Consider the following 12,539-nt stretch of genomic DNA (forward strand, 5'->3'; position numbering starts at 1 on the left):
CCAATTCACCTCAACTGAGATTCGATTAAACTCATCGAAGCATCCCCAGGCACCCGCTTGTGCAAGACCCTTGTAGATGTTACCACAAGATTTGTAGTCCATCTGTTCGGAGCAGTTGAACACGTACACCATGATGCCCAGAGCTTTCCCCAAATCCTTGGTGGTCTCAGTTTTCCCAGTTCCTGCAGGACCCGCGGGAGCACCACCCATGATCAAATGCAATGATTGCGTAAGTGTTATGTAACATCTGTCCGTAAGAGGCGTGATCACAAGGCGAGGCGTGTTGCCAAGATACTCGTAGGAGTATCTAAACTGGGCATCACAAATGTTAGCAAAACAGTGTTTTTGATCTTCATCCCATCTATGTCGCAACTGAGAAAGCCACAAGAATGCCTGAGAATTGTCAATTTTGTTCGTGATAAGTTTTAGGATGACGTCGCGTTCGTGTACGTTGATGGTACAGATTGTCATAATCTTCTGTCTGTCACCTTTGGTCAAATTTCCGATCAACAACATGATCAGAGCGTTTAAGTTGCTCACTTGTTTCTTGTTGTAGTCTTTCATTGCGTTCTCATAACCCTCTTCCAGCTTGGCAAATGCATACCCAACCTCAGTTACCCACCAGATCTGGCATGTGGCTAAGGCCGCCTGCGCTGGCCAGTCAAACAGCCACTGTTCTCGAGGCTGGTCCTCGTACGCAGCTGTTGCGTCACCAATTTGCTTTCGGACAGTTTCCTGCATCCGATCTTGAACCCGATTCAACCAATCTTCAACTTGGCCACTGCAATCACAATGTTCATCCAAATCTACCTGTTCACCGTCATTCGCAAACATAGTCTTGGCACTTTTCTTTCCAGCATCAGCGAACTCCAAGTTACACAAGCTGTCGAATAGTTTCGATAAATGAGGAGCAACCTTTTCCGGGTAGTTTCCATTGGAAAGGATATTAAGAAGATCAGCGCTTGACACGAAGTAGAAACGGGGGAAAGCAAGTCGTTTTGTTTCCAAGTACTCAGCCAGAGCCTTCTCACAAAGAGCCAAACCACTTTGCAGCACCTCAAGCCTGTCGTAGAGACCCTCCTTGTTAGTAGCCTCAACAACGTTTGGAGTCTTCTCTGTGTCGTACAGTATCTCTTTGAAGTCTTGATCAATTCCATCGAAACGTACTGAATCATCAGGCAGTTGTCGTCGGATATCCTCAGATCCAATGAAGATACTCTCTAAATATGACCAAGTTTTCTGGACACCGACAAAGATCTGGATTACAGAATCTGCAGTGGACAACTTCTTCGTCCAGTCGGAAACCTCTTCCAAGAAATGGGCAATGTACTTCGAAGACATCATGTTCTGGAGTTGAACTTGATTATCCTCAAGCGTTTCAATTAACTCCTCACTGGCTTTGATAAGCGGCACTTCAGTTCTAGGGTGCTTCTCGTATTCGAACTCCATGGCGCTCCAAGTTCGGTCCAACTCCCGCAAAACTTTTTCCATGGAACCCTCCTTGACAGACTTATCCACAATTCCTTTGACCTCTTCTTCGAAGTTGTGCAGATTCAAGTTGAGCAGATCCAGGAATGTTGTATCGCTGGACATTACTATCTTGACACCGGTAGCCTGCATCAATTCGTTCCAATGACGGTCTCGGATTGCAGGGTTCTGCAACTCACCCACAGCTCTCAACGACGTCATCAAGTTCTTAACAGCATTTTCCATTCCAGTGTACACGTCCCATGCGCGGCACTCCTTGTCCAAACTTCTGATCTCTTTAGCGAATTTCTTGCATTCCATGTCCATGGATTCCACATTGATCTCAGTCCATCGGGTGCTGTTCCACTCCTCAAAGCTGCTGGTGATCAAGAACTTAAGATCCCAACAATTCTTCAGCATTCTCGTCTCTTTTCGGCACTGTCGCAATTGCCGGTACTCGGGAACATTCACCTCAAATAGACCAGCCGACTTGTAAAGAGCAGCCATTTCTTCCTCCATTTCGAATATCTTGATATGCTGCTCGTCAAGTTGTTCATATGGGTCTGCGGTATCATACGCAAATGGAGCAGTTTGTCTGTAAATCTCTCGGAACTCGTGTTGTCGGACCTCAAATGATGTACATTTTCTTCGGATGTTCGCAACTTCATCGGCTTGTAATGGTGCCACATTTTGTTTAACAGTAAAGGCAATCTTTTTGGTATTGTTCCATTGCTCGGGGAGCTCTTCAAGTCGCTGATGCACTTCGTCCGACATTTCTTGACCGTACGACTCAAGAAGTTCGATCTGCTCTTTGATTGGCTCGAACATGGTGTCGGTGGTTGCTTGTCGTTCCTTGACCTTGAGAAGGTAGGCCATGCACTCCACGAGCCCGTGGTAGTCACCCTCCGGGATTTGCTTTCCAAGTCCAGCATTTGCGTAGCTGATGAAGTCTTTCAGATCCTCCAAACTGAAACCAAATGAGAATGACTAGAGATTAAAAACTGAACAGTTCTTATCAAGCTTGAAAATTGACGACAATATTTTGCACATAATTTTACAAAAAATCATTTCTTGGTCCTGAAATTCTTTAGAGGAAATTGTCACAAATCAACAGCTGCAATCGAGATATGAACAGTTTTCTAGATTAGTGAAGTTTACCAGAAATGACCTAAATATTTTGAAATTCGATCTCACATACAACAGAAAAAGAAAGTTATTTATACCTGTTAGTGACGTTGTCAATCAAATGTTGTTTCAGCATGTAACTCCACTTCTTAATCTCGTTGAGCAGTGCCTGCTTGAAGGGTTTAGAGTCAATTCTGAGCCAATTGTCAAACACCATGCTGCTACTCATGCTCTCTATCTCACTGTAAGTCTTCTCATAGCCATCAATCTGCTCTTTGAACTGCTCCAGGGTCGGTGGGGTTTCGGGCACTTCTGTTTCGGCATATTGCTCGATCTCTTCAGGAGTGAGCACGTGTCCGTATCGAACGAACTGTTCCATGAATTCCTTTCGGTCATCGGTCCAGAGGTATGCCAGGCTCTCGAATGAGGATCGGTATTCAATGGCCTTGTTAGCACCACCTTAACATCGAAAATTTGATATTTTTCAAATTTTTTCATGGGCTATATAAAATACGAAACAAAATGTTGGATCGTTTTATTCAATAAAAAAACCATTAGGATCAGGAGGCGCAGTTGTGAAAAATAAAAGTTTGCAGCAAAATTTGTTTGAATTAAACCACCTTGAAATAAGTTTTGGTTAAAATTTCAAACACAGCTGGCAGATTGCCAGAAAATACCCGCAATAGCTTTGTAGAACTGCAGTCTAAAAAAAGAAAAAAAGACAGACCAAAAAAATTCGTCTTTTCATTGAAGGTTGATATGTTATATTTTGATTAAAAATATGTACATGTTTTTGCTGCATCTATTAGCTGCTCTCAAATAACCTTCATTTAGAGTGACACACACACATTTGACCGGATCTCTTTGAATTAAAGTAAATAAAATTCAATTTCAAACTGAGGAAGTCATTTTTGAGAGTGAAGTACGTCAAGTGTGAGCAAAAATTTAATCACGCGAATGAACAATCAAATCGCTCCGCTAAGAGCGACAAATGACGTCACGCACGCACTTCAGTTGGAATTGCATGAACGAATGAACAAAAAGCAGATTTGAAGTTGTTGTGACGTCATATGGTCCTAACAAAAATCTTGACGACGAAATAAAAAAATATAGCAGGACAAGTCCTGACGTACAATTCAAAAAATTGTCACTGACTAAACAAAAACTAGACCTAGAACGGACAATGAGTGAAATGGGAAAACCATTTCCAAAAAAATCAGATCAAAAAAATTTAAAAAAAAAATGAAAATCAATGTCAAAATGCCCCATATGAACAAAAAACACTAGCGAGAAAAAGAAGTTTGGTTCAAACAAAAAAGTAGGCCTAGAATTAACTGTTAATGGATTGGGAAACCCATTTAAAAAAATCCGATCCAAAAAATCGAAAAACAGTAAAAACTGAAGTGAAAATTGCGCATGTAAACAAAAAACCACTAGCGAGAAAGCGAATTTTCGTTCAAACACCAATTCTTATCTCTACTTTAAAAACATACCCAACAGACTGCCAGAAAAAAGCCGCCGTTGATTCCAATAAGCATGATTGGGCTTGAAAGAATAGAAGATATTGAAAAAAAAAAGATTTTTGTACAAAAACATTTTTTAAGTCCGATTTATTTTGATGGCATTTCGTAGTTGAGCATAACGTACTTCTGTTTCTTAGAGAGAGGCTACAGGGGCTACTATCAATACCAATAAGCATTAGAGATGGTAACTAAGACTAATAGGAACGACGTTCAAATAGCGGGCATCTAAAATTGGGCTTTATGGGTTTATCCCGTTTCTCCTTCTGACTTCAATTTTTTATACTGACTCTGTTCATTTTGAATTGCTTTGCTGAGCAACTGACGTTCAAAATCATTTTTAGCGGAATGAGAGAAGAGAGACACTAGCCTAGAGAAGTCAAAAAGATATCACCCAAAATTTTGAAAAAGCGGCAAAATGAGGTAAAGCGAAACATTTTTTTATTCGACGAAGTAAAAAAACATAGCAGGACAAGTCCTGACGTACAACTCAAATATTTTTCCTTGACTAAACAGAAAAACTAGACCTAGAATGGACTATGAGTGAATTGAGAAAACCATTTTTAAAAAAATCAGATCAAAAATATGAAAAAAAAACAAAAAATCAATGTCAAAATGCCGCATGTGAACAAAAAACCTCTAGAGAGAAATGAAAATTTAATTCAAACAAAAAACTAGGCCTAGAATGAGCTGTGAATGGATTGGGAAAACCATTTAGAAAAAAAACCGATCCAAAAAATCGAAAAAACAGCAAAAATCAGAGTGAAATAGCCGCATGTGAACAAAAAAACACTACCGAGAAACCGAATTTTTGTTCAAACACCATTTTCGCACTCTACTTTAAAATTAGAGCGAAAAAAAATTCACGCCGCAAAACCACTCGCTTTTTCGCTCCATTTCCTGTTTCGGCGTGACCAAAATCACTACTCCAATTTGACTTCAAAAATCATGAAAATGTGTGAACAGATCTTAAAAAAAAAACATAGCCGGAAGAATTCCGGAAACGACTCGAAGTGAGAATCCATTTGAACGCCATCCAACTATTCACCAAACAAAACGTGCCTTCACTAATTTATGATTATCTTGAAACAAAGTCATGAAACAAAAAAGTAAAAATAATAAAATCAAATCTGTTAAAATATGATAAAAATTCTGATTGAATTTTGTCATAAATTGAGATCCCGAAAAAACTATCTCTGCCAAAAATAACTTCATCAAAACAACTAGTGCTTACAAAAACCACTTAAATCAATTGCGAGAAAATACTTAAGGCTAAAATTATGAAAAAAGCTCTTAAAAACAGCTTTCACTGAAAAAACTGGAAAAAGTTACTAAATTTTTTAATAATTCAAAAATATATAAATTCAAAGAAAAATTCCCTTCAGCCAATAGGGTATCCAGATGCTCGCAAAACAATAGGCAAGTCATAATAGGCAAAGAAACTTAGCTGAAAACAGAAAAAAAAATGAAAAACTGCAAAAAAATTAAGAAAAATAGTTCCAATTTTCGCCATTTTTTTGTTATATTTCCCAACAAAAAAAGATTTTTACCCACAAAACTGTAACCAATTGTTATCATAAAACTGCTCAAGTAGAAGGGGTTTCTTCAATACCCATTTGAGGCAGTAAAACAAAAAAATGTCAAAAAACGCAAAAATTAGCCCGAAAATCAGCAAAATACATTAAAAACCTCCGACTTATCATAAAATTCATATTAATTTCCAGAAACCTTTAAACCACTACCGAAACCAGCCTAAAATTAAAACAAAATCATAACCAAACCTCTCAACCGAAATAAAAGAAAAAAACTGCTTTAAAATGCCGCACGTGAACAAAAAAATTTCGCTCGCTTTGAGAAAATTTTTTCACACATCAATTTCTCGCTCTCTCAAAAACAGCGTTATGAACAAAAACCACTCTTTTCTCGCTCCGCTCTTCACTTTTGTTCAGCGCCAAAATCACTCCAAATTTTTTCACGCGTTTCATTTCCCGATTCAAAAATCACTCCAATAAAATTGATTAAAAAAAGGACTTCTCCAATACTCCTCTTCGAGTCGTAAGAAAAGACAGCGCCCCAATACAATTCAAATTCTTTGAATTGTAGAAAAAAATAGGGGCGCTATAATAGCCGGCTGAGAAGATGAAGGCGGCTATTAATCAGGGCGAAAAAATTTCAGGCCGCAAAACCACTCGCTTTTTCGCTCCACCTCCTGTTTCGGCGTGACCAAAATCACGACTCCAATTTGACTTCAAAAATAAAAAAAATGTGTGCACAGATCTTAAGAAAAAAGACAGCGCCCCAATACAATTCAAATTCTTTGAATTGTAAAAACCAAGAGAAGGCCAATAATACCCCAGCTATCGCTGTGCGGCTATTAAAAATAATTTTCAGAATCTTAGATATGCTTCGGACATTGGCCCACAGAGAGCATTACAATTCCCTAAACACTATCATTTAAATTATTAAGTTTAAAAGCAGTGCAAAAACTATCAATCCACCAACCTTGGACTTTATCGTCAATTTCCTGTCTCTTCTCAATCAATTCATCCTCATTTGTGATCTGTGCAAAGTAGTCATCCTGTTCGTTAGTCATAGACAGTCTCTTGATCAGTTTAGTCAGGCTGAACACGTCATTCAGCAGACTCTCAATCAACTCGTAGAAGGTCTTCGGGTTCACTGAGGAGGCAGCCTCTGACTCCACCTCGTTATCCAGTGAGGGCTTGAATAACATCTCTTGTCTGGTGAGCTCCAGTTGGATCTCGAAGAGAACAGCGATGTTCTTGCCAGAATCTGAACAAAACCTTTGATATCACACCACGTAAAAATGCTCCACCGATGATTGAAAAATATCAAAAACAAACATCGCAATTTTAAGCAATCAACAATCTCAGAAAAGCAAATTTAATAACATGCTAGCATTTAAAACATGAGTACGTAATTCCATACAATTTGTGACTTGAAAATTCAGTTCAAGATGGAAAATAACAGTGACAAAGATTCATCAGGATTTCATTTTTTTAGCAATGCTAATAATTAGTTTCTTCTTGTTTGCAGGGGAAAAGCATTAGGTCACTCTGACATTGTGGTAATTGCGGCCTGGTCTGTTCTCAGCTGTCATTTTAATTATTATCATCACATTTCAGACCGTTCTTTTGGGCTAATAAGTAGTTTCAGCATTGCTCTTTTCGGTAACTATGATGAACAGTATACCTACCCAAATTGTCCAAGAAGTAATCCAAGCTGGTGTTGACGCAGTCAAAGAACCCTTTGACAACCTTAGCGTCCACCACATCTACATACGCCATCCAGTCCGGTCCTTGATCATTGTGCACTTTCAGCAACGCTTTATTCTCAGCAACCAATGCGTGAATCTTCTCTCCATCCTGTGTGATCAAATCCGCCTTCGATTTCAAGGCATTCTCGCGACCCTGGATGTCCAGGAGGGAATCAAGCTTGCCTTCTTTGCGTTCGAACAGAGGGCTCTTCGCCCAGACGGACATGATTTTGAGAATGTCCGCAATGTTGTCTTTTGATTTCTGCAGCCGTTTCTCCAAATCATGGATCATGTCTCGAGTCTGCTCAATGTATTCCCACAAACCTACATAAACAAAAGCTGCAGGTTGTAAAAAAAATATATCATAAAAATAGTTATAAACATTAATGCATGAATACACAGTACAAAGCAGATGAAAGTTTTTGAACATAGGCATAGAAAAGCAAAAAAGGTCTGAAATAAGAAACAAACCATTTTTGTCAAAATGAAAGTTATTTGCTAGAACGCTGCCGCGGTGAAGCTTACCCTGAGCTGAAATGATGAAAAATATAATATTTCAAGAACAATCAATCACCTACTTCGATAATACTTAGGGCACAGCAAAGTACTGATAAATTATATTTATCCAACAAACAACAAACATCTCGCAAATATTGGGAGCGTACGAATTTTTTCTAGGATGTTTCAATAAAACTTCAAGCGTTTAGGGCAAGCCATTCACATGGGCCACAATACACTACTGAAGAGTGGCTAATAGTAATCAAACACGTGCGACACAGATTGGCTTAGTACATTCTAGGTTTTGAATAGTAAGCAGGGTTAAGGGCTTTCTCTATGCAATCTCTGCATTGATCATTCAGATGAATTTGGAATCATGGTTCTATTGATGAATTTTTGACGATTATCATTTTAAAGCATTGACAGAAATTTGTTCATGATGCATGTATCTCATCTCAAATGATCACGGGCATACACAAGTCCGGCAACTAATAACTAACCTGGTGCAGTCCAGGTAAGATCATTCTCGGCTTTCTTCAGTTGCGCATCAATGGTAGCCAATTCGTCCTCAATGAGTGGTTGCTCGTGGGACTCTTGGGTGTCGAGGATCTTGTTGTACCACTTGACAGTGACGTCGAGGTTCTGAAGGTACTTGATGTACTTGTCAGTTTCCTCGTAGAAGTTGAGCGACTTATCTGGGATATCCTCTCGTCCAAGGATTTTCAGGTACTTCACCTCACGTAGCACGGAGATCAGCTGGAACATTTAAAATGACAGTTTATAATTGAGCTTCATACCCGCGTATGCTCAATAATGGAGGAAAAATCCACCAAAATGTGCATCCAATCATGGGTTTATAAAATAAAGTCACATAGCGGTGAAAAATGCGATTCAATTTTATCTCACACAGAATGAGTACGAAAACGTCCATAAGACACTTGAAGGCAGTGTTAAAAACCCCAACTTGGTGGGCGCATATGATTTGCACCCCCACCCCCAGCACCGGCGCCATATTTTTATAATGATTTACTAAGTAATGGCAGGTGCTCTGTATGTTGGGATCCAAAGCGTAGAGGGGGGGGGGGGTCAGCCGTACCTTGGTTTAGCCAATAATTTCACTAAGGGGCTCCAAATGACGTTATTAGAGCGGCCACTAGTTAAGTGGCGATTAGTTACCTGTGGGTCGATGTTGACAGAGATGTGTCTGGTCTGTTCGTCTCTGAGCAGTACTGGCTTGTTCAGATTGAAGTCCGTCTCTCTGTCCACCTTCGCCACCCACGCATCGTACGTGTCCTTTTCGTACCTACATATGTACAAAATCATTATACAAGATACATACACTATATCTGCATGCACAGACCGAAGAACATCTTAGACAAAAAAATTCCGGTAGAATATGACCATCTATCATTGGGATTGTAACGACCAATTATGCCTCTTACTAGGCTATATGAATCACTATCAGGAAAAATAAGCATTAGTTTGTTCACACGAAGTACTGAAAACAAAAAATTTGTTCGTTGGGGGGGGGGGGGGTACAGTTCCTAAAATTCAATCAATTTTCTTTAAAATACAGTCTAGCTGAAATTGCGTCATATAATGAGAGTAATGATCTTACTGGGAAAGTAGCTGCATCATTTCCTCGTATTTGTCCTCCATCTCTTTAGCTCTGTCACTTTCAAACACGCTGAAAAAGAGGTACGCTTAACTTACTAACCAATTTTGTCACTTAAAGTATAAAGTAGCGAACAGGCCTCATAGAAATTCAGCAGAACAAGCAATCATAAATGTAAGAAATTTAATTGATGATGACTACTAGTCCAACAAACATCCACTGATTGTCAATTCAGTAGTGCTAAACATACCTAGCTTGCTACCAATGTTTTTAGGCCAGGTGTAAATTGAATCAAAACTTTTTAATCAGTTCTGTATCAGGAACAAAGTTTCAGTAGGAGAACAAAGTTTCAGTAGATTTACCCAAAACTGAATAGCAACAGAATGCAAAGTAAAGGCAAATAACAAAGAAAAACTTGAAGACTGAGCAAGGTGTGATCTAAAGATTTTTTGAGAACAGATGAAACACCAATCAATAATGAAAAATGAAGCTAGGTTAAATTTGAAAACTTCCAGAAATAATAGCAACAACGGCAAACAGATCGAATTCTGATTCTCATGATGTTTACAAAATTAAAAAAAATGCCGACAATCACCATTAACTGAAAAGAAACAATTCTCGGACGTTTTTCAGTTTGCAACATTTGAAAATTTAGCACACGTTATTTTGAGAAGTTAAGAAAATAGCAACAAAAATTTTCTCTGGATACTATTTTCAGGCGGAAAAGTTGCCAATTAAAAAGCCCGCAAAAACCGCAAAAAGTGAGAAAGAATGAATATCAATGAGCGACTTCTAATCTGCACGATATATCAAAAAGAGTTCTCAGGGCTCAAAAGACCATTAGATATGCAACTACCGGTTACATAACAACTTACCCAAGTTCATTATACTCAATGCCATTTTACTCAAGCTGCCATTTTACCCAATGCTCTTTGATATTTTCATCAGATGTTCGGTTGTGATAGTTTCATAGTATCATTGTCCCACGGGCTATTTAATCACATAGACAGCTAAATAGTTGTTCTGGTAAATTTAACAATATAGTAAATAAAAGTTGGCATAGGGTAAAACGGCATTTGCTAGAATGGCAGGTTGGGTATAATAGCTTTGGGTAAAATGGAATTGGGTAAATTTTCCTGACACAGCAACCACCAAACTACCAAGTCCAACACAGCATTGAAGATCTGTGTTTGAAATCCATTTATAAAAAATCTAAGAGCTTGAAAATTGTCTTCCATACTCTTGAAACCGCAATTTTACAAAACATGATAAATTTGCAGGAAATTATTTTTGTATCAAAATATTAATGCTTCTATTTGAAATGCAAAAAAAGTATAAAGAACAATGAGTCGAACTTCAAGAAAATCATGACTTCCTGCCACTTTAAATTCTATTAGAATTTTACTCTTAAAAACCTTTACAATGATTGTGCAAGCTGCTCTCAGAAAAGGTTTTTTTAATCAACAAAATGGGTCAAATTTTTCGGTCTCAAAATCTTTTTTAGATGAAAAATGTTCCCAAACAATTATGAATCCCAATTTTGAACTTTTTTGAACCTCAAAAACGATGTCAAGAACATTCTTCGGGACACCCTCAACTATCAAAAAGTTTCAAAAATTAAGTCTGTCATAGAGTTGACATGATTAGAAATTTGTGAACAACTGGAATCCATTATCAAACATCCTATCCAAAAAAACCTTCCAAAACAGTTGTTTTATGAAAAAGTCTACATATATTTATTACTACAAACAAAGAGATTTTCATCATGTTTTTTCCATATTTCAGCTTGTATCAAAACACGAGGATTTTGATATTACTCCACGCGCGCCATTGTAAAGTTGTTTTGCCTAAATATTTATTTGAATTTTATAAATTTTATTTCTATTTCAATTTGAGTTCTTCGTCGCACACACCAATTGCCTAGCAAACAACACCCATCAAAATACTGAAAATTAACGCTGACACTAAAACAAAATCCTAAAAATGTGAACCTTTCCAATCCTTCACAAAACTTGTCGTCATTATCATTTTGAAGCGAAAATTTTGCATAAATTTATACGTTCCATGGCTATACTTAGCAAATAGCCAAATATTGCAAAATTTTTAAGACCGTTTAAAACGACATGGCAGACAAAAAGTAATCAAGAACTCCAAAAAACTTATTTCTAGAGATACCGACAGTAGCTTTATATTGATTGGCCATTATATTGATCCACCGAAACTGACTAAACATAAAACCATCTGAGCTTACAGATCCTCCCATCGGGGTGAGAATTCAACTTTTCCGAGCAGTAAAACTAAAAATATTTCGATATATGTGCATTCCATTTTGAGGTGTTAAGAGGTTAATGGTGTCACCAGACACGCAGTTAGTTGCATTCACTTACGCTTGCAATCCAATTCGGCCACTAAAAATTGCAATATATCTAATAACTAACTATACACAACAGTCCTTTCACACTACGAGAGTTCAAAAGAGAAGGTAATTTTAAACTCGTTTACCGAAAAAGAAGAAGAAGAATGAGTAAGATTATTGAGACAACTATCATTCGAAATAAACACAAGCCGCCGCCGCACAACTTATAAAATGAACGTGCTCCATATTGGGACAAGAATCGAAGTAATCTGGTCTTGTTAGATATCAGGGCTAAGCATTACAATGATTCAACTTGAAAGTTCATGTTCAGTTATCATCTTAATGATGTCATCTCTTAATGATGTTTCAACCTCAAATAATTTATCGCAAAAATTTAAATAGAAGAAAGTTGATAGAGCTGAAATATATAATAAATATGTCAAAAACTAACGGGTTGGTTCTGTTTTCAAAGAACGAATGCGGTCTTTCCAATCTCTGTCTCAATTCCTGGCAGAACTTCAGTTGTCCAGCCACGTTTGGCAGATTCTTGTGAACCTCGACCTATGCATCAATAAATACTTTGTCGACAGAACGAACACCATCACCGCGCGCAAAATTTTTCAAGCTTTACTCTTTTTCCGTGTATAAAAACTAACAAAAAAACATAGCATTATTTTAAAATCA

The 12,539-nt window shown here is 37.8% G+C and overlaps 1 protein-coding gene across 3 annotated transcripts in view; it reads right to left on the reverse strand.

The window, feature by feature from the left end:
* The window catches only part of LOC142341590 (dynein beta chain, ciliary-like), a 56,242-nt gene that overhangs the window by 34,285 nt on the left and 9,418 nt on the right, over nucleotides 1-12,539 (reverse strand). For 2 of the 3 annotated variants that reach the window (XM_075392642.1, XM_075392640.1), the window contains exons 10-18: nucleotides 12,307-12,416; nucleotides 11,887-11,907; nucleotides 9,503-9,571; nucleotides 9,061-9,187; nucleotides 8,385-8,640; nucleotides 7,327-7,710; nucleotides 6,615-6,902; nucleotides 2,691-3,051; nucleotides 10-2,434 (exon numbers count right to left, since the gene is read on the reverse strand). In XM_075392642.1, the coding sequence (XP_075248757.1) occupies nucleotides 10-2,434; nucleotides 2,691-3,051; nucleotides 6,615-6,902; nucleotides 7,327-7,710; nucleotides 8,385-8,640; nucleotides 9,061-9,187; nucleotides 9,503-9,571; nucleotides 11,887-11,907; nucleotides 12,307-12,416 (4,041 nt within the window). The remainder of the gene's footprint in view (nucleotides 1-9; nucleotides 2,435-2,690; nucleotides 3,052-6,614; nucleotides 6,903-7,326; nucleotides 7,711-8,384; nucleotides 8,641-9,060; nucleotides 9,188-9,502; nucleotides 9,572-11,886; nucleotides 11,908-12,306; nucleotides 12,417-12,539) is intronic. The other variant, XM_075392641.1, reaches the window with a different exon arrangement.

This window comes from Convolutriloba macropyga, chromosome 6, assembly GCF_964194025.1.
Source record: "Convolutriloba macropyga chromosome 6, txConMacr16.3, whole genome shotgun sequence".
Classification (NCBI taxonomy): domain Eukaryota; kingdom Metazoa; phylum Xenacoelomorpha; order Acoela; family Convolutidae; genus Convolutriloba; species Convolutriloba macropyga.